This window comes from Podarcis raffonei, chromosome 9 (assembly GCF_027172205.1).
Source record: "Podarcis raffonei isolate rPodRaf1 chromosome 9, rPodRaf1.pri, whole genome shotgun sequence".
Lineage (NCBI taxonomy): Eukaryota > Metazoa > Chordata > Lepidosauria > Squamata > Lacertidae > Podarcis > Podarcis raffonei.
The window spans coordinates 53001488-53023991 of NC_070610.1; the positions used below are offsets into that span (position 1 = coordinate 53001488).

The following is a 22504-nucleotide window of genomic DNA, read 5'->3' on the forward strand; positions in this document are numbered from 1 at the left end:
TGAATGAATGACTGAATGAATGATTAGAACGATGAAAAATAAAAATGGGGAAGCTACTTGTTAAACACCTAGGTATAAATATTGTGTGAGGGGGGAAATATTTGTCCAATTCTTAACAGTTTTACTGAAACACAACTTTCGTCAGTAAAAAACATTATCCTAAGGCAGTGACTTACCCGTGCAAATAAATAAGCAAAATGATTGCCCAACAATTATTAGGGTAGTCTGTGGAAATATCTGGGTGGATTATGAATCTTTGGTAGGTATTTTTCCCCCCTGATTTTTGTGGCTGATTTCTTTTTTTCTTTTTTGAAGAACAACAAGCCTCCACAGCCGCCAGCCTATATCTTCATGATTGATGTTTCCTACAATAACATAAAGAGTGGCCTTGTTAAACTTATCTGTGAGGAACTGAAGACTGTATTGGATAGACTTCCAAGGTAAAGACAACAGTAAACTTCTAGTACATTTAGCATCCTTGGTGAAGATGTAGTAACTGCCAGGTAAAAATTCTTTAGTGTTTGCATAGTGTTTCCATGCTCTTTTTTCCCTTCTGGATATCACTTTCTTGGGGTTCCCAGTTTTGTTGGTTTGAAAGATTCTGCTCCTCATCAAGCACTGCAGCCATGACATGAATGGCACAGAATGTCTTGGTTTGCTCCCTCCTCCTCAATGTTGTGACTGCAGAATCCATATGTACTCCGTCTGCTGGTTTTGCTGTGCTGTAGGAAGGTCAAACTCCTTCAGTTCTGTTCAGCTTGTTCAAATAATTAATGCCTTCCTGTGTCCCTCAAGAAGGCAAGCATTCCAATACTGTTTGAGATGCATGCTCTCTAGCATGTTTCAACAATGGCACGTGAGACAAGGGAGCCACAGTCAACCAGTGCATATTGATGTCTACACTTCTCCCTTGTTGCGAGTGGGAAAACAAGCCGACTTTAAACCATGGCTTCAAATGTTGGCTTGATTTGAAGCCACTAACCCTGGTTTCTGGGTTTTCTGTGATTACATGTTGAATCTTTTGCCACTTGCGTGTATTATTGGCTTACAGAACTAAACCAGGGTTTTTGGCTCCGTGTTGGGTGCATATGCTAGTGTTTAATTTATATACATTGGGCTACAGTCATACCTCGGGTTACGAATGCTGTGGGTTGCACGTTTTCGGGTTGCGGACCGCACTGAACCCGGAAGTACCAGAATGGATTACTTCCGGGTTTCGGCACTCGTGCATGCGCAGAAACACAAAATGATGTCATGTGCATGCGCAGAAGTGCCGAATCGCGTCACATGCATGCGCAGACGCAGCACTGTATGTTGCAAACGTGCCTCCCACATGGCTCACGTTCGCAACCCGAGGTACTTGCATATTGGACAGGAACTGGTACAGAGCTGTGGTGGTGGTTGGCAGAAGTGAGATTTGCTTTTCACTCCCTTTACTCATCTGATTATTCTGGACGTATTTCCTCTTTCTCTTCACTCCTGCCCCGTAAGCTTCAAACAGGCATTTAGCTTAAAATAAAATACTAACACTTCAGGCTCCTGGTAGTGTACGTTCATCTGTTTAAATGTTTATCTGGCTTTCCCCAACCCCCCAATTTGAAATACAGTAGTACTTCAGAGGGCAGAGTGGGGGCAGGGGTGCCACACAGCATTTTCCTGCTTGAGGCAAAGTGGGATGTGCCACCCCACTCTCCTGCTCTGCTGTGCCATCTTTGCCTCAGTTCTGCCCAGCAGCAGCACCACGCCACCTCAACTGCTGACAGAGAAGTCAAGCCGCCATCAGCGCTGATTTCTGGTGAGACCTTGCCAAAATCTCGCAACATCTCTCTCGCACTGTGAAATCTTGTGAGATCTTGCATCACAGGAAATTGGCACCAGTTCCAGTGGTGGAGGTAATGGAGCACCCATTGTGGCACAGCCTTGGGGGCTTCCGCTGCCTGAGGTAGCTGCTTCATCCTGCCTCATGGAGAAAGGAGGCAGAAAGGACTGACTTTATGACTGTCACAAGGACAGCTCAGCAACACTCGTCACATCTGGATTTTGCTGAAGCCATGGGGGGGGGGACAGCTGCCCTTGTGCTGTTTTCTGAAAGAAATGTGGCCAAGAAAAGTGTGAGTACAAATTCATAGTGGGCTCACTAGTAACACTAAGGCTGCATGCACACCATACATTTAAGGCACAGCTCTTCCCCCAAATAATCCTAGGAACTGTTCTTTACCCCTCACAGAGCTACAGTTCCCTGCACCCTTAAACTACAGTTCCCAAGATATGTATGTACATATCCTATTGATGCTCAGATATGGCCTTTCATTCACTTTGTCTCAGGCTAAAATCTAAGTCTTTCATAAAGATTGTTTCTTGTTGTACAGTTTAGATACTCGTGATATGACAGTTAATTAATATTAATATGGTAATTAATAAAGCTCTCTTTCCCCCCTCCTCCATGCAAAATAATGCTTTTGAAATTTAACCTGCAGCTGTGTTTTCTAAAACCATTTCTCTTCCAGGGAGGAGCAAGAGGAGGCTTCAACTATTCGGGTTGGATTTGTCACCTACAACAAAGTCCTCCATTTCTTCAATGTAAAACGCAATCTTGGCCAGCCTCAGATGATGGTGGTCACTGATGTCAGTGAAGTGTTTGTCCCTTTACTGGATGGTTTCCTCGTCAACTTTCAGGAGTCAAAAGCTGTCATAAACAAGTAAACATATAAATTATGCTTTTTATGCTCATGTGTGAATATCTTCAATAGCAATTACCTTGGGTGATTTCATCAATTTTCAACCTACAAAAATTGACAATCACATATTTAAAGACCATGGTTATGACCTAGAGAGATATGCATGTAAAACTTGATTGTATGTGTGCTTCCATGGGTACATAATGTCCATAGACCAACCTAATCATGAGTCCCTCAGTGTTGTTGGACTACAACTCCCATCACCCCTGACCTGATGTCTGGAGCTGATGGGAATTATTACAACAATGCAAAAGCCGATGCAAATAAAGACAAGAACTTTAAACAGTAGGCCCACAACGTACGTGAGGGTTACCTTCCAGGCACTATGCCTAAAGCCAAAATGGCATTTATTCACAACAAACTGGATGCAATAGCGGTTAGGGTTGCCAAAGTCTTTTTTCCAGGATGCTGACCCGTTTTATATATATTCCAAGTTTGTAAAGCTGAATGCACAGAACTTAAATGCACTTAAGTCACCAGCTTTCTGTTTGCAAATAAATAATATGACTGAGATTGCACTGCTAAAAATACACTATTTATACAGTGCATACACAAGAGCCGTAATTTATTTTGGTATATCGGTGCAGTCAAACGAAAGTTGCCTTACAGCATTACAAATCTGCCTTTTGATTGAGGAATTAAAGTTTTTGTGCAGTATTCAACAAATGGCTTATAATTTACTTGAAAAGTATTTTGTAGCTTTTAAAATCTTTTCACTGCATACAAAATTTCTAAATAAATTAGAAAGCAGTTTCTTCTGCAAAACAGGGAACTGTGCATAGTCTTGTAGAGGCTAATGCACCAGCAACATTTGTTTTCTTTTTTTAATGCAGAGTTTAAATCTTTCAGCAAAGGGGCCTGGTGTCTATATGATTTATTTTCTTTGAAGGATTATCCTGTCCATTCCAACCTGTTGAAACACTGATCTTTCCCCCCTGTCATAGCTTGCTGGACCAGATTCCAGAGATGTTTACAGACACTAATGAGAGTGAGACTGTCTTTGCTCCTGTTATCCAGGCTGGCATGGAAGCGCTAAAGGTTAGAATGTTCTTTTCTGTGCAACAAAGTCTTTATTAGGACTGACTTTATAAGCCACGAAAGCTCTTCTGGAGGAAGGCTAGCCTTTCCCACAGGTCACAGCAGGAAGCAAAAGGAAGCACCAACCATAGTACTTTGTAATATAACTCAGAATTCAGGCATACTGCACACAGGTGCAAAACAATAAATCCTTCAAATTATACAGATTATAAATTGAAGTCATCTACTTCATAGCACACACACAACACTGGGAACCAGCTGTCAATCTTAACTTTCCAGTGTATGCAAAACAGATATGGACAATACTCTGTTGTTGTTGTTTTAATTCATATTTGTTAAATATATAAAACAGTACATGATACCCCTGCCCATTTACACAGGCCCTGTATACCTGAAGGAGTGTCTCCACTCCCATCGTTCAGCCCAGACACTGAGATCCAGCTCTGAGGGCCTTCTGGTGGTTCCCTCACTGTGAGAAGTGAGGGTACAGGGAACTGGACAGAGGGCCTTCTCGGTAGTTGCGCCCGCCCTGTGGAACGCCCTCCCATCAGATGTCAAGGAGATAAAAACTACACAATTTTTAGAAGTCATCTGAAGGCAGCCCTGCAAAGGGAATTTTTAAATGTTTCACTGTGGTTTTATGATTTGTTGGAAGGTTCCCCAAGTCGCTGAGGTTATATTGTGTCCACTGCGGTGCTAGTCTAGAGTCCAAAACATAGAAAGAATCAGTGTTCAAATTACAGCGGTAGGAGAGGAAAGGAAGTGAGGTGGCACATATCACAGAATTTAGCTTTTCTTCACACAGGAGTCAATCTGGAAGGGCTGTAGCTCAGTGGCCGAAAGGCTTTGGGAACGGCTCCAGGTTCAGTCCTTGATATCACCCACTAGGACTGGGAATAACTCTTGTCTCAAACCCTCAATAGCCACTGCCACGCAGTGTGTATTACAAACTTGGTGGCACATTTGGACATCTAAGAAACCACATGCCAAACACCAGGCAAAGTTCCTACTACAACCCCGCCTCCAAAAACAAGCAGTCCCCACACCAAACCACCCTATAAAAAAAGTGAGAAATATTCAGTCGTTAAAAAGAGGCCTTGGTAGGTGTTGTGGGGTATTGTGGTACCCATGAGAACCACATTGGGGAGCCCAGTAAAGTTTGATGGATCAGTGGTCTGACTCAGTATTGGTTATAGGTTTGGTTCTTACCACAGTTTTAAAAATAATTACAGGTGGGTAGTCATGTTGGTCTGCCGTAGTCGAAACAAACAAATTCCTTCCGAAAGCTCATACCAATAACCAACTTAGTTGGTCTCTAAGGTGCTACTGGAAGGAATTTTTTTATTTTAAAAAAATAATTGTGTGGCTTATTTGCTGAAGTGTCATGATGTAATCCTGTTTTGATGCCAGGCATTAACAATTTTGGTGTCATTCTCAGAGAAAAGCAATATAGCTGGTGCCTTGGCTCTTTTTGTATTAAACATCAGCATGTTTCTGGAGAGGGTAAGAAAGCTGAAGCACATTTCAGTTTTCAGGAAAATGTATTTATTTTTTATAAATTTATATAAATGCCAAATGGCATCTGTCATGAATGAAAGAAATAAACAAATGTGCTGGAAGCAGACACACAGGGAAATTAAAACCAAAACCCATAAAATGAATACATGACAACTTCAAAGGGGGCAATCTGAGTCCATCTGGAATATTTTTTGTGTATATTTACCATGAAAGTGATCTCGGTGGCCGTGCAGACTTCTCGTCTCTGCATTTATTTTCCTTTGTTTCTTTTCCGCATGATGCCAACTGTGAGCAAATACAGTCAAGCATCTTATGCTACAGCATAAATCAAATCTTCTCAGTATTTTTCCTTTCTTTCACCATCTTCCTGGGAAAAGGAAATTGGTGATCGGGCAAAATGGGTGCTATTTGAAAACTTTAAATACACATATTGGGGGGTTGGGGGGAAAATGTACTAAACCTTGGGTAGGTCACTAGTGGCACATAAACAAACTGCTAAGTCTCTAGTGTGTGGGCTGTACATTAAACTCACTCCTTGTGTGAATTGATGGTCAAGACCAGTATGAGAGCCAGTGTGGTGCAGTGGTTAGTGTCGGACTAGGACCCGGACAACCAGGGTTTCAATCCCCACTTGGCCATGAAGTTCATTGGGTGACATTGGATGAGTCTCTGCCTCTCAGTCTAGCATAAGAACATAAGAATAGCCTGCTGGATTAGGCCAATGGCCCATCTAGTCCAGCTTTCTGTTTTCACAGTGGCCAGTCAGATGCCTCTGGGAAATCAGTGAGCAGGGTTGTTGTGGAGATGAAATGAGGAGGAGGAGAACCATGTACACTACCTTGATATCCTTGGAGAAATAGGTGGGATATAAAGGCAACAAATAAGACATATTCCGTCTCTGGATCCTAAACTGCCCTCATGCCTACTCCCCACCCTCACCCCCTGTAACGACTATGTTCTGTTTCTGGGTGCTACCAGAGGTGTGTTTATTCTGGGACTGATGATGCTGGTGCATGTTAGCATCAAAATACCAGCCCGCCCATCCCCGATTTAAACCAGATTTACTCTTTCCAGATTAAATGGGGAGGGGAGGGGAATGTAAATGGCATTTTGATGCCAACAGTTCTGTGCGGGTGCTGCAAAAAATAGTAACAATAAATATATGAGGAGCATGATTGCAATATCTCAGTGACCAGCTTGGAAATTCAGTCCCCATCTATAAGCCCCCTCAAGTGATAGCTATGAGCCTTATGATCTCTGACATATAAAAGTACACTTTCCACTGTTTCTTTTCCTCCTTTCCTGGATTTATACTGGGAATACATGTGGATAACTGTTCTGAGAATTATTTGAGCAGCTAGGTCATTTTAGGCATCTCTGAAGCACTTACAAAAATTATGGAATGTGTCTCCTCAGTCTTTTGAAGATGCTCACAGTTCTTGCTAACTGTCTCAAAGCAGTGAACAGAATTTTGGCTTCAGCTCGTTTCCCATTTCTGCTCAGCTGCAAAACTTGCCAGATGAATATTATGCCATTTATTTGATCTACATGGGGCTGTCCTTGAAGATGATTCAGAAACCTTCAACTGGTCCAAAATGCACCCACCAGATTTCTGGTCAGAGTTTCATTTGGAATTCAAACATCCCTGTTTTAAAAACAGCTGCAGTGGCTATTCTGTTAGACTGGGATAGTAAACATACACATACCAGAGTCTTGTTGTGGCTTAAATACTAGCAGATTTATTGTAGCATAAATAGATGGTGATTCTGAGAGTAAAGTGTTAGAAGTAAAGTGTCCAGAAGTCTAACTCAATTCTGCCAATTCCCCATCAGCTGAGGGATTTGATGCAAAGTCATCAATCTTTGTGCTTCATCCCAGATAAGAGGGGTCCACAGCAGACATTTTCCTACTGGAAAAGTTTCAGGTTGCCTAAAAGCAAATACTCCCCCATGCCCAAGCTATTTTTATTGTGGGTAAAATTGGAGGACAAAGTAAAATTTGATTGTCTGTCATTGATAGGGGAGTGTTTTTGATGTACCTGTGCCTTTTCGCCAAAGTAAAAGTTGGGAAAACCTCTTCTGCTGCTATGTTTCATCCATGTGTGGTGGTAAAAAGCACAAACAGTGGCAGCTCAGCATTTGCCATATTATAAGTGTTTTTGTACTGCATCTAACAGACTTTGCTGGTAACCCTTATCTGGAATGCAAACCTTCTGGTATTTGCTTTCATCCTTAAGTCATCCTTTAAACCCTAGATTATTGAGTTTGGGGAGTGTTCCCATCACAGGTGTCTTTTGAGGCTGATTCACTGTCTTTTTAGACTCGATCAACAGACAGCTTGAATAGCACAGTACAGCAGTCCAAGAGCATCGTACAAACACATGCCCGCCTACCTCCGCCCTGGTCTAGTCCTGAGGTCACTCATGTAGGAATAGCAAAACAGAAAGCTGCACAGGCTACAGTATTGTGTACTCTGCCAAGGTAGGCATGCACCAGAGTGCAGCACCAGAGGATCCATGACCATTCCAGCCCAAGCTGTATCCTGTACTGAACCTACAGCACCCTTCCCTAATTGCATTGCTAATTTGTTGGTCTTAGTATCATTCTTCCTCTAGCATTTGAGCCTCATGAGCAGGTTAGTGCTGGCACACACCTGCGCTTAGAATCTGGCATATTGTTTCCATTCCCCTAAGTATAATGTGCTTGTTTTGGTTGATCCCTAAAGGTCAGTCCAAGAACTACATGTTCTGGAGTAGGGCCCAGTTTGATTACACATTGCAAGTGGACAATTTATTGATTTTTCTAATGCACTGAAATGTGTTTTTAATTCGTTTTGTGCCATTTAATAATTCCTGGCATAATGTTAGCATGAACTGCCCATAACACTAGTTTCTCATTTATATGTGTATATTAGCACTGATATATTGAGGTGTTTGTGTTAGATTATTTGCGGTTATTTAAAATTCTGAACTTCTCAGTTATTTTTTTCAAGGTGTCACCAAAAGTTCAAACTCTAAACAAACGCACTATTTAGTTTCCAAAGTTTCCAAAGTAGTTTATGCTGGCATTTGAGACTTGGCTAAAATTGTATGGAGATCTGGCTCAAATATTTATAATGCCAGCTTCAAAAAAGGTCATTTCTTGTGTCTTTGCAACAGGCAGCAGAGTGTGCTGGAAAGCTGTTTATCTTCCATTCTTCCCTGCCGACTGCAGAAGCACCAGGGAAGCTGAAAAGCAGAGATGATAGAAAATTGGTCAATACAGAAAAAGAAAAGGTATTTCAGTGTTGGTTTGTTTTTTTGTATGCAACTTAGTACAAAAATATATGTTACTCTCAATGGGTAACGTGAAGCTATAGATCTGTTTTTTACTTCAATTAATTTCGGATTCAGGGGGATTGTTATTCAGTGTTCCGGGAAAAGGAGATTTTCCCTTCGTTCCTCAGGACTAAACTAGCATCACCCTGAATCACTACAAGGGTCATAAAAAAAGTTCCAATTGGTGCCCGTGGGAACCTTTTTAAAAAACTTCTCTACCTGTGCTGGGGACTACACTGATTTTAGCTCTTTTTGCAGCTGGAGGCATGGACATAACACTTTACTTATTCTTCATTTTACCATAAGAGCCCAAACTACATGCTATGCTTAATGTACAGTGTGAAGGTATGCGATCAGGATTGGAGGTTTATTAAGCATAGCATGTAGTTTGGCTCTTATGGTAAAATGATTACTAAGTAAAGTGTTGTGCTTAGTAGATATTTAATACAGCAACAATCATATCTCTAAACTGAATATCAGTTTTTGTTAATCGTCTTTCCCACCCAGTAATTATTTTGGTGATTGTTGTCATTATTTAAGGAATGCATCACAGGAGTGCCTTTATACTAAACATTTATTGCATAAGTTACTGCTGGCATTTTCCTTGAGTTTTGCTGTTAACTATTGCGTTTAATATATTGGGTTTATTTAAACTTATTCTTTCTATTGTTAACCAGAGTTTATGTTTAAATGATTGCTACTAATGAAATAGTATATTTGTAATTAATGTAAACAACCTTGGGAAGATAATAGTCTTTGAAAATGGGCTAGAAATATGTGAAATAAAGTAAAATAAAATATGCATTTGCCCTTGAAGTTGACATGCTATGTTAACATTAGCAGCCTCATACGCAATGCTGCTTGGGTATTCTAAGAAACCAAAAAAATGGTCCCATTTTGAAAGCTTCTTTATACATCTTGATTCAAAACTGCATCCAAACATAGACTAAAATGGGCTCCTTTGATCTCTGTAACCACCATGCAAAATTTAGTTACAGTATCTTAAGAGGTTTCCAAATGCATGGTGAACAAACAACTCTATGAAATATATCATATATGGGTACAGTAGACCTTTTAAATGTTTTCGCTGTGTTTGCTTTCCTATTTTTTCTGCTCATTCATATTGAATTATGTCAGGCTGTTCTCATGAATGGTGTTTTGTTTGTGTATTGCTCAGTACTTGCCTTTAAACTCTCCAGACACTGTTTCAACCCCAGACAAATATTTATGAGACCCTGGCCAGAGACTGTGTCGCTAGTGGCTGCTGCGTGGATCTGTTCCTTTTCCCAAACCAGTATGTTGATGTAGCCTCCATGGGCCTTGTAACAATGCACACTGGAGGAACCCTGTACAAATACAACAATTTTCAGGTAAATGTCAGAAGGTTCTCTTTCTGTCCACTTGGATACATGGAATTTGATGTGCATAATATGCTGCTGTGTCACCTGAAAACGAAATAGTAAGGATCTAATGATGTCCTCTAATGGACCGATTGTAGATTTGGAGATAAGTTACAGCATGTCTAGATTAGAGACTTACTGTTGTATCCGGAGTTTGTGAAAAAGCATTGCTTATTTATACAATGTGAACTAGAGCAGAGCTGATACTACAACTCTAATCTTAAAAGGTAAGTGCCAATGCATGCTAATATTCTACTGAACTGAGTTCTCGCAAACTCCTGAATCTTTTTAATGAAATATCTGCTACTCTACATCAGTGTTAAAAATAAAGTCATTGGCACAACATTGAAGCAGTGAATGTGGTTAAAAGCAAGCTCTGTCTTGATCAAGGAAAACAGTTTCTGAGAAAAGAATTTCAGATCACTAGCTTTAAAATGTATGCTTGCTCCCGTTATTAATTTAGAAAACAGGCGTTTTGTTTGTTAAACATCGATTATTGATTCTTGGATTCATTTGAAAGATGTGGGCTTTCATTATTAGTATTACTTCTGAGAAGTTAGCAAGCAGGTTGAGCTTTTTTTAAAAAAGTCTGCTGGAACATTGGTGAGTCTGAGAGCCCTATGAAAGTTTTTTCGCTGTACTCCTTATTAAAAGGAAAGTTGAATACCACTGAATTTCTTAAGAGCCTGCAATTCTGTTCAAGTCCTAGAACAACTTTCAGCATGTTGCTGCCATCCAGTGGCAGGTCTACAATTTGCTTAAGAGATCTCTCTCTTTATATTTTCATTTAGGTCCATTCTGACAGCCCCCAATTTCTGAATGATCTCAGGAAGAGTATAGAAAAAAGGATGGGATTTGATGCTATCATGAGGGTTCGTACTAGCACAGGTAACAACTAGAAATTACAAGTGGCGCCTGCAGAAGAAATTGCAATGTGCTCTACTCAGTTCAGTTCTCCAATCCCTTCAACAGTTAGACAGCATTTTGTAGTCATTAAGCATACTCATTCCTCAGTCAGCTGTTTTTTCGGGTTCCCTCTACATTCCTCCCACTTTTTTGTACCTCGGGGTTCCCTTAAGGTTTCTGATAGGTCCCTGATGCTGATGCTGTTATAACTACATAATCGACTGCCTGAACCAGAGATAGAGAGGGAAGGTTTTTTCTGGCCCAACTACTATTCGGCTTTCTTAGTTGCAATTCTCCACACTTTAGTGGAACAGTCTTAGTGTGGCATTGGGAATCCAGCAAAAGCAGAGGAACGGGGTTAGGTCATATGTAAACATGTGAACAAGCCATGCATGCTTTCCAAATGAGAAACTGCCAGTGTCCCAGGATTTAATAAGTCTTTGAATCCCATAGTTCAGAATACATTAGCAACTGCTGGCAGCTTCCCAAATCTAGTAGTCATGGATAATCTGGACTGATGTTATGGTTGGCCCCATTCATCTCTAGCAGTAGTGTGCTTCTGAAGGTCAATTAACACATTGCTTCTCGAGTTGAAAATACCATCACACGGTAATTTAATCTTTTTGTCAGATTCATTTTAACATTTCGTATGAATGTTCCGCAGCATAGTGTCATGGCATTCATCGCACAAGGGCAAAGGTTTGAGAACTAACATAATAAATACCAACTGTTGCCACACAGAGCAATTTTCGAGTGAAATGTTAGCCATGTGAAACTGACAAGATAACAGAAATCTGTGGTTGCCCTTCCACATCAAGTAACTTGCACATCAGTCCTGAGGATGGAAGGAGGGCAGAGGAGGAATGCCACCTCTGACAGTCTTTCAGCTCTGGTGCTGATGCTGCTGATAGCCGGCAGTCCAAACATGAGATTATTTTGCAATCTGCTCTAGGTTTCAGGGCTACAGACTTTTTGGGAGCTGTTTACATGAACAACACCACGGATGTTGAAATGGCAGCAGTAGATTGCGACAAAGCAGTGACAGTGGAGTTCAAGCATGATGACAAGTTGAATGAAGACAATGGAGCTTTAATCCAGGTAACAAGTTATATAGGTTCATGTGCTTGGTCTGTTCAGGGTCTCTCTCTGTGATTGATAAATGTGTACAGCATTTCAGACATTTCCCCCAAAGTAAGTCTTGTGTTATAAGAGTTTTTCAGCATTCCAGACACTGATATTTTTCCACTAGGGAAATAAGATCCTTTTGCCATGGTTACTGCAAATGTGGAATGGGAAGGCACCATCTTGTCCTTTGCCTCAGGCAGCAAAATGGGCCCTTTCCTTTCTCCATCATCTGAGCTAGCAACTATCCTGAGGGCACTAAATAAAAGGAAATATCCACAAAGTTGAAGCAGCAACTGTAAGGAAACCTTGCTCTTCTTGTGAGAAATAGGTTTGAATCTGGATGGAAGCTCCTCCCAGCATAAGCATAACATTACACAGATTTATCTTTCTGTTCATGAGAGGGTCAGTTTATTCCAAGGATGATTTCTACACCATAAGAAAGACAATGCTGGAAGGAGGAAATCAGGCAGTTGGGTCACTTGTCACTAACAACATCAAGCATCCAATGGTTATCCATGACACCTGCAAAGCCACATTCTACATTCCATCTTGGACTTCCACATTGGCAATGGGATAGTGACCTCCCATACACTTGACGGCAGCTGGCTAGCTTTAGCTTGTACAGGGGGAACAGAGGACTGCTGAATAGTCCCCCAGCACCTGAAGTAGGTGCCTCACTATGCCTAACAGTAGGGCCAGCCCTGAAGGCACTCTTCCTTACTGATCATATTGGCAATCACGATCCAGTGCTCCTCTCATAGCAGGACGAGAGGAAAAAATTGCAAGGAGATGTGTGGATTGTTATTAGAACAGAACGGATGCAAAACTACTGCAATGAAACTACAGCAGTTTTGCTTCCCAGTGTCCTATCAGAGAGAATTGAAAAGCTGAGTATTCCGCCCCCACCCCCGGCTTTTCTGCCTCAAAAGAGTTGATGCAACAATTCTTTAAAATCTAGACATGCTATAAACTTCCACATGAGGTGAAGACTTTTTATTTTGTCATGACTGCTTCCTCTCTTTTTTTGGTGCAGGTTGCAAATCTAGTTCTCAAAATGACCTAAACCCTTTACTTTTAGTACAGTTAGTCATCCGTCTTGAAATATAGTCCATGAGTCAGCCACAAATCCTTGTTGTAAATGTGGTACAATAAAATATAATGAGCCTTGGCAAGGATGAAGGCGTTCCTTAGGAAAACACATCTCTGCCCTAAGCCCTTGTATATCAAAGGGAAATGGAGAGTGTCTGTCTTGGTACCACAAGAAGAGCTGAATCAGAACCATATGGTTCTGGTTTTAGCACCTGAGGCTCCCTTTAAGATGGGATAGAATATCACCAGGTTGGGGGGGGTGTCACAAGACCCCCTGTAGTTGTGATTGAAATTTTTTATACTGTTTTAAATGTGGTATTTCACATAGTTGTGACCAGCCCTGGGACCTTGTAATAAATATATTAATACCGATAGTAAGAGATGAAATTACGGTTTCTGAAAAGTGAATTTCACTTTTATTTTAATTGCAGTGTGCAGTTCTCTACACATCGATGAGTGGTCAAAGACGACTGCGTGTACATAATATTGGCCTTAACTGCAGCTCCCAGTTAGCTGAGGTCTACAAGAGCTGTGAGACCGATGCACTTATAAATTTCTTTGTTAAAACAGGTAAGCTTTGGGTGTATGCTTTGGGAAGGGGAATTTGAGGGTGGCTGTGGAGCCTAACTTATTGAGTAATGCCAAGTATTATAAATCAGAGATGGCACGTCAGAGACACATTAAGTTATTGGATGCATGAATAAAATGTCCTAGGTGTTGCATGTAGCTGGTCATCCTCTTAAGTCAACTTCTTATGTATTTGCTAGGTTCTTATGCAAATCACAATCTCATAGTTTAATTCCACAAATTGTAAGTAAGAATATTGGCATATTTACGTCACATCCCAGGGGCATGCTGATTATAAGCCACGTTGTGTCTTGGATGTATGATAGAAACCCATTCTGAGTACTGTTTTCACTTTCATATGATTCACATTTTAAACCAAGAAGATATCTCTCTGGGCAGGTGCAATTTATTGGACTTGGATCTGCTTTAAAAAGGTCTGAAATGTGTTATTAAGAAGTTGATCAAATAAAACTCTGGTTAGTAGTTGACTTCTTCTTAATTCAGTAAATAAAATAAAAGGATGTTGCTTTACTCAGCTGTCTGTGGAAAGGTGGTATGGAGGAGCGAAAGAAACAACTTCAGTTTCACCTCACTTTCATACCATTATAGCTTACAAAGCCATTATCAGCCAGCCATTGAAGACTGTCCGTGAGATCCTGGTGAACCAGACAGCTCGCATGTTGGCATGCTACAGAAAGAACTGTGCTAGCCCATCTGCAGTGAGCCAGGTATTTTATTTTTTTCAGCTCCAAATGTTTGAGTTTTATGCAATGTTGGCTGTTGGGGTTTAGCTCTGAAATCCCAGTTTTGAGCATGGGAGTTTGACAGGAAGCTGTACCTTCTAAGAAAATATTGGCCCGCCATGATTTTTAGTATGCAGTTTTGATTTCCATCACGTCATCTAACGAGTTTTCCCATTGCAGCCTAGATTGTAAGGCCAACAGATGGCAACTCTCCCCCCCTCAAAAAAAAATTATCATGCCAGTGTAAATGCCAGCACTGGTCCTTCATATGTAAGTGCGGAACCCTTTCTCACTCTGTTACTTTTTTAGCACTGGGGGTTAAGCATGAGGTAATGAAGAATGCAAAAATATCACTTTGCTCATTGCCTAATTAATCAGTAAGAGAAACATTGTACATTTTTCACCAGTTACATCATCACCTTAAAACCATGGGAGGTAAGCACTACCTGCTATCTTGGCATAAAAAACACCAAAACAAAACTTTGACAAAGTTAATTCCCTCTCGTGGACTTTTCCAGCCAAAGATATTTTCAGCTTTAATTATCTTTTTCGTGACCGTATTGCCCCCAGGTTGTTCTAGGCAAATCTTTATTTTTGTGCTATGTGTTTCCACACATAGAAAAGGGCATAGAAAAAGAAAAGGGCAAGGTATGTGGTGAATTTTGGTGCAGTTTCCACTGGATATTGTATCCCATCACAAACTGCTTTCCTGCTTAATCATCATATTGGCATGTACTGTACTTACTTTATATGTTTACCACAAAATCAGCCCTTACGTCACCTAGAATTTGGACAGTCAAAGGCAATTTTCAGTTACAGGCAACCCCTGATTTGTGCCGGGGTTACATTATGGGTCATCATGCGCGGCAGCAGAGAGCGCACAAGTCTGTTCTGCACCATGTGCCGTTGTGCACATATCAAATGCATGTAAACAGCAGTGTAGCTAGCTGCTCGGGTGCCCGGGGTGATGCACCCTGAACCCAGGAGCAGGGCAAGCTGCCCATGGGGTGGAGCAAGCCACCCATGGGGCGGGGTGAGCCGGGGTAGGACTCACTGCAGGGCTTCCAAGGAGTCTGCCCGCTGCCTCCCCATCAGCTCTAGGGCGAAAGAACAAAGAGTAAAGGTGCTCCCAATTAAGGTTTACACCTCCCCCGAGTCACCCTCGTCACTTCGTTGTCTTGCAACCCAATCTTACAACCACTTTGCTTTCTGTGCTGCCAGATTATATGCTCATTGTGACTTTGGGCTGGGCGGATGTAGGCTTCCCAGGGAGAGAGAGTCTATTAACTCTCTCTCTTCCAGTTCTTCATCTCCTAGCTGTTCACCACCCAGTTCTTCACAACTTTTGTCTTCTGAAGTATGTCCCTCTGCAAACCACTGTTCCAAATCTATACTGTCCCACTGCTCCTGGGAAGATTCAGGATCCTGATCAGGAGCAGAGAGAGGGGGAGGCTCCCACCATTTCTCATCTGTGCAGCCCTCCTCAGCACGGTCCCTGACACACTGCCATTTCAGTCAGCGCAGAGCCTGCAAGCGCCCGAGCCACCGTGTCACTCCCAGGAGAGACATGTGGCTGCAGGCCCCATGGTAAGTGCTGCCTCCCCCCCCCCCCCCGTGTGGCACCCAGTGTGCCCCGTCCCCCCATGTAAATCAGTCATTGCTTGTATGTGAAAATAGTGACTGAACAAACAATAAATGTCAGCCTTTGGTTTGTTTCCTTTGGCACCTGTCTGGTGAAATGCTCATTTAAAAATCAAACATTCAATGTTGAATGAACAAATGGTGCAGTAGTTTGACTTTACCTACTTTCTTGTCTTCCAGCTTATCCTTCCGGATGCAATGAAGGTGCTCCCAGTCTACATGAACTGTCTCCTGAAAAGCTGCGTGCTGATAGGCAAACCCGAGATTCCCACGGATGAAAGAACTTTTCACCGACAACTAGTCATGTCAATGGACGTTGCTGGCACCCAACTTCTATTCTATCCACAGCTTCTGCCAATTGTAAGTTGTTGAGAGAGGAGCGGTACAACAGCAGGTATCAGGGCTGGCACCATCACGGACATCCTCCGAGAAGTGCTAGGGTGCTGGGAAAGCCTTACTTCATCACCTGACTGCTGATTTTGCTACCAGACAGTGACCACCACCTTGAAGCCACCATGCTTCCATCCTCACACACCAAAACGGACAGCATAATTTTACATACACCAGCCCAAATAACTCAGAGCAGGCATACAGTCCCAGCCCTCTGCTGGGTGGACAGACTGCCTGTCTGTTTGCCCACAGCAGCAGCCCAGTAGCAGAGCTGAGCCAACAGCTAGGCATATCCCACTGGACTTGAGTTGCCATCACCGCCATTTTTAGCTACACCACTGGTAGAGCCAGTGTAAGTAAGACATTGGTTCTGGTGAGTGCATGTGCACAGACCTGGACACTGTACCCAAAACCACTTTCTTGCAACCTCCCCCAACACACACAACCCCTCAGCCACCTCTGAGGGCAGATGAGTGGCCCACAGCAGTTGCAGGAGGCAGCCTGGAAACATCAGACTCTGGAGATGGGCACTGAGGGCAGTTTACTCAGAGCCATGCAAAGGAGGCATTGTTGTTGGTAGGTACATTTTCATACATGAGTCAAATAGGAAAAAAAATTGTGCCCCTTAATGTCCATCTTTGAGCCCCTTATTCCACCTGCCTATTTCTGTACTTGCAATAACTTTGTACCATTCTGGTGATGCCAGTATAGTAATACCACAATCCACTGTTGTGGCAATGTGACAAACCCTGGTCATTCCTCAACCCAGGAACATGGGAAACAGCCTTGCACCAAGTGGACTATGGATCTATCTAGCTCATTATTGTCTGCAATGACTGGCAGTGACTTCCACAGTTTTAAGATGGGTCTTCTTCAACTCTATCCAGAGATGCTGGAGATTGAATCCAGGAAGATTTTCCTGTCCTTCCCAACTGGTTACAGAACCACTTGCAAGGCTGCAATACTGCAACATTGGGATGTTCTGCAGCCACTTCTTTTGCAATCTGTCCTGAACTCACATGTGCTGGAATATTTGCTTTATATAGTCAGAAAATGACCCCATAATAAAAGGATTGAATTTAGTCTATCCAGTGTTACTGGGGGCAGTGGAAGGAGATGTCAATTCAACAGCCTGCATTTGGTGTGGCAGATGGAAAATAAAATTGTTTAGGTTCAAAAAATATTTGGAAAGGTGCATGATAAGCAACTAGAACAGCTTTCTACCATTTTATTCACCCTGCAACAATATTTGCACTACTTACTTGCAGTGAACATACTATAAAGAAAAGGACTATGTGCTAAACAATGTAACATTATCATTACAGCACTCTATGGATGTAAAAAGCGACGTGTTCCCCTCTGCTGTTCGCTGCTCCGAAGAACGTCTGTCTGAAGGAGGACTATTCTTGCTGGCAAATGGGGTACACATGTTCTTGTGGCTGGGAGTCAGTGCCCCACCAGAGCTTATCCAGGGGATATTTAATGTGCCCTCCTTTGCACATGTCAGCACAGAGGCTGTGAGTACACAGGGTGGTGTAAGATGGGGGTGGGGAGAGGTGTTGCATGCTTGCCTTGAAATGCAATCTCCAGCTTTAACTTCTGTTTAATGATAAAATGTCCACTGGCAAGTACAACTTTAAGATCATCACACACCCCCTTACTAGTCAAGGGAGCTGAAAGTACAAACACTCTGCCAGTTAACAAGCAGGCAGTGGTAAAGAACCAGGGGTGGGTTTCTGCAGCTGAGGGCTATTCTACATGAAAGGAAAATACTAAGTTTCTCACTACGAATATTAACTCCCCTCCTCATCTGCTCAGGTTAATAGGTACCCAGCTGTTGTTCTCCGGCTGCATTAGAACCGCACCCCAGCAGAGAGTAACATGTGGGTCAGCGTTCTTTAATTCATGAGAAGCCCAACCCTTTACAGCTAAAGAGCTGTAGTATAAATTGGATGTGCAAACAGATTTTCTTTCTGTCCTACCCCCAGCCCATTCATAGGGCTTGAAATGTCCCAAATTAAAAAAAAAAAAACCACACACACAGCAATTCTGCACACCTCCAGAGACTTCAGTATACAGTGGTACCTTAGGTTACAGACGCTTCAGGTTACAGACTCTGCTAACCCAGAAATAGTACTTCGGGTTAAGAACTTTGCTTCAGGATGAGAACAGAAATTGTGTGGTGACAGCGCAGCGGAAGCGGGAGGCCCCATTAGCTAAAGTGGTACCTCAGGTTAAAAACAGACCTCCAGAATGTATTAAGTTCTTAACCTGAGGTTCCACTGTACCTGAAGGAGCATCTCTACCCCCACCATTCAGCCCTGACACTGAGGTCCAGCTCCGAGGGCCTTCTTGTGGTTCCCTCACTGCGAGAAGTGAGGTTACAGGGAACCAGGCAGAGGGCCTTCTCGGTCATGGTGCCCGCCCTGTGGAACGCCCTCCCATCAAATGTCGAGGAAATAAACAACTATCTGACTTTTAGAAGACATCTGATGGCAGCCCTGTTTAGGGAAGTTTTTTATGTCTGATGTTTTATTGCTTTATCATCATCATCATAATCATCATCATTAATTATGTTGGGAGCTGCCCGGAGTGGCTAGGGAAACCAAACAAGATGGGTAGGAATGAATGAATGAAATAAATATTATTGAAATCCTCTTTAAAACTCTAGTACTTTCTGCGACTTGGGAAAGGAAGTAAGTTAACATAACATGGGAAGCAGAAAGGAAACATGCAAGATGCTATATGCAATTGAAAAGCAAAATGTCATTTATAGAAGAAAATCAGAATTCACATGGTATTAGGTTGCAGCGGTAGCCCCCATTTATGGGAATTGTTGTGGTGCATGTATTTAACTGGGTTTTCATGTTACAGAGAGCTAAATTGCAGCTGTTGGCATAGCAGCCTATATAAAATTTCTTTGCTTTTTGTAATATCTAAGTTGCAACTTAATATGGGTGATTAAGACCCATATTAAGAGAATGGATTTAACACTTTATTCCTTCTATGGTCCCAGTCTGGACCACACGCACGCACACACCACTGCTATTTGCTCCAGAAGAAAGTTACAATTGACACCAAATACTAGCGACATACTGTAGAAGATCTGGATTGGGAATATGGGTAGGGGCAAAGGTTTTAATCCCCTATTACCCCAGAATCTGGAAAAGAAAATGAGGCTGGCCAAAGTAAGTAATCAGGGCTGCTTACTGCAACAAATTATAATCAAAATAAATCCACAGTTGCAAATAATAGTAATCCAGATTAAAATCCAATGTAATTTGGTCACACCATAGAAACCCCCCATCTCCCACAATATGTAAATAAGGCCATCTTTTGACCCAAATCAATTCTTTTATACATTAATTTTCTGTGCGTTTTTATCATGCAGACACTTCTTCCTGAAGTGGACAATCCCTACTCTAAGAAACTGAGATCAATGATTGATCATCTGCAGAGCAAAACACCTTATTCCATGAAGGTAACAGATTAAATTTCCCTTGTAATGCTATTTTTAAAATGCTTGCTGAACTGTGCAGTTTTGACATGGGGATAGCAAACAGAACTTCTTTCAAACCTTTTCTGCTGTGTGTTCAGTTTGTTGAAAGGTAAAACAGACTCAATGCAGTATTTTTGAATTCTTAACACCTGGATCACAACTTTTCTTTTCAGATTCTGATTGTGAAGCAAAGGGAGCAAGCAGAAATGGCTTTCAAACAATTCCTGGTTGAAGACAAGAGTATTTATGGAGGAGCTTCTTACGTGGATTTCTTGTGTTGTGTTCATAAAGAGATCTGTCAGCTGCTCAACTAATGGATGCTTGAATATTAATTCTCTTTGCATTTTGTCAAAAGGGACTATTCTTAAGTGACCAACCACCAGAAGGTGCTTTTTAATGCTACTTTTTTGTACAATTTCTAATTTCATACACTAGTGCCCCTTTTCATAATAATGTAGCATAGGCAAGTCTGCGCTCAGGTATAACTCCTATGGGAGAGCATTTATTGTTCTTTAAAAGGAAAAATATTTCTTATGGCAAGATCTGGAATCCTGGAATCTTTCAATGCTTAAAGCGTGTGGTTTTCATTTCATAAACTTTCAATAAATTGCAAAGCATTATAAAGTTGTTACATTTGATTTTTAGTGCTCATGAACTGATCGTTTTGTTCTCAACCCTGTTATGTTTTGGTCTATTTACAGTTTCAAGTTGATATACATTTAAGTAACTGTTCTTTTCATTTTGTGTGCTGTGATGCACCATGGTAACCAAAATATCAAGGAGTTGGAGCACTTTCCTTAGGATGAAAGGCTTAAAAACAGGGGTAACAGACACAGTGTCTTCCAGACATTGTAATTCCCATCCCTGACCATTGGCCATGTTGGCTGAGACTGATGGGAGTTGTAGGCCAACATCTGGAGACCATACTGCCTGTTCCTGTTGCTTAAAGCATTTGTGGCGGATAAAACAGAGAAAGTGGGCAAAAGCTTTTCTCCCTCTTGTAACATTAGAACTTTTAGTAACTCAATGAATGGCTGCTGTAACTAGGTAGGTCTTTGTTTCAGCCAGCAGGGTGCTGCTTATGCACTAAACCAGTGGTTCCCAATTAGCTAAGTATTGCAGCCCTCTTGTTTTTCTGAAGCCAAGCTCTGGACCTCCTACTTTGGAAAAATGTTGATATATCTGGAGTAGTTTTTGTTTTGTGAATGGTGCCACATGTCCCAGCGCAAAACTGGGATGCCGCCTTCTGTGCTGCACTCCCACATGAATCACATTACCCACATGAAAGCACAGCCGCAATCTGATATGTTTGGGGGCGAAAGCACAGCCCCCAAAAGCAGGCTGTGCCGGACAATTGACAGGTATGTGCCATGGAATCACCGGGTGGGCTATGTGGGCCCCCAATTGGGAACCACTACATTAAACTGTTAAGAAAAAGTGTCCTAGCTTGTTTAATAGCTTGATACGTTTTCCATCTTCATCTCAGTCTACCCTGTGTTCTGTTGCATCATAACAAACAGTATTTCATAGTCTTTTATTACAAGAAGCCACTATCGCTATACTACACTGTTCTTGCAAAAGGACCCTACCTGACCAGACTTAAGTGTCCATGATGTAGTCCACCTTCATGTTTCCATAAGTGCCTCTAGGAAGTGCATAAAGGACATTAAGCCATCTCCTGGTGTTCATCCCAAGCTTCTGGTGTTTGAAAGTATATTGTCTCTGATTATGAGTTTTCGTTCAGCTGTTGATGGATGTATATGAATGTCTGATTCTTTTAAAAAGCCATCTAAAATTTGTAGAACATAATATTCTTCAGAAGCTGGAAATTACTACCTTGAGAAATAAACTATTACTTTAGCCCTACAGTAGCTTTTATCTTTACTTAACTAAGATCATTTTAAAAACATTATTTTACATCCCCAACTTTCTTGGAGTCGGTATTATACAGGATACAATCAATCTCATCCAGTGGTGCCTTCTCTCATGTAGGATGTGGAAATACACTGGTCTTCAAAAAAACCATAGGTTGCACAATAAACTGACTTTAGAATTTCATTCCCATTCCACTAGGTGGCAACTCCACCTAATCAAACCAAAAAGGTTAACCCGAGTCACACATTTGTCTTGGATACTGCATAAACAGTTTCACAGCTGAGTTCTCATTTACAGACTTGCATAAAATCACAGTTCTATGAAAAAAATGTATTACTACAGTAAATTAGGGTTTAAAGCTGCAAAGCTGAACGTGAAAACTGACAAGAACCCGCTAATGAAAATAAATATATAAAATAAAGGCAAGCATCCAATAAAATAATTATACATTTATCAAAAATAGTAAAAATACATTCCATCACTTAAAAAGACATTTAAAAGCTGGCTTTCAGGAACCAAAGTACAAGAAATTTTGAGTCGTTACAACTTCTAGTCTGGAGGATTCCTGACAAGATGAGCTGAAATTTCATCAGATTTCATCATATACAACCAATCCATAACATCAGTTTTTTGTGTTTTTTTTAAATGCACACAAATTT

The 22504-nt window shown here is 41.5% G+C and overlaps 1 protein-coding gene across 2 annotated transcripts in view; it reads left to right on the forward strand.

Annotated features, from left to right (window-relative positions):
- Window positions 1–20597, forward strand: part of SEC24D (SEC24 homolog D, COPII coat complex component) — a 55511-nt gene extending 34914 nt beyond the window's left edge. For both annotated transcript variants that reach the window (XM_053403548.1, XM_053403547.1), the window contains exons 11-23: window positions 316–440; window positions 2508–2699; window positions 3683–3776; window positions 8452–8568; window positions 9810–9980; window positions 10802–10898; window positions 11869–12014; window positions 13562–13700; window positions 14307–14425; window positions 16262–16441; window positions 17797–17988; window positions 19863–19952; window positions 20144–20597. In XM_053403548.1, coding sequence (XP_053259523.1) covers window positions 316–440; window positions 2508–2699; window positions 3683–3776; window positions 8452–8568; window positions 9810–9980; window positions 10802–10898; window positions 11869–12014; window positions 13562–13700; window positions 14307–14425; window positions 16262–16441; window positions 17797–17988; window positions 19863–19952; window positions 20144–20284 — 1803 coding nt within the window. In that variant the 3' untranslated portion in view covers window positions 20285–20597. The remainder of the gene's footprint in view (window positions 1–315; window positions 441–2507; window positions 2700–3682; window positions 3777–8451; window positions 8569–9809; window positions 9981–10801; window positions 10899–11868; window positions 12015–13561; window positions 13701–14306; window positions 14426–16261; window positions 16442–17796; window positions 17989–19862; window positions 19953–20143) is intronic.
- The last annotated feature ends 1907 nt before the right edge of the window (window positions 20598–22504 follow it).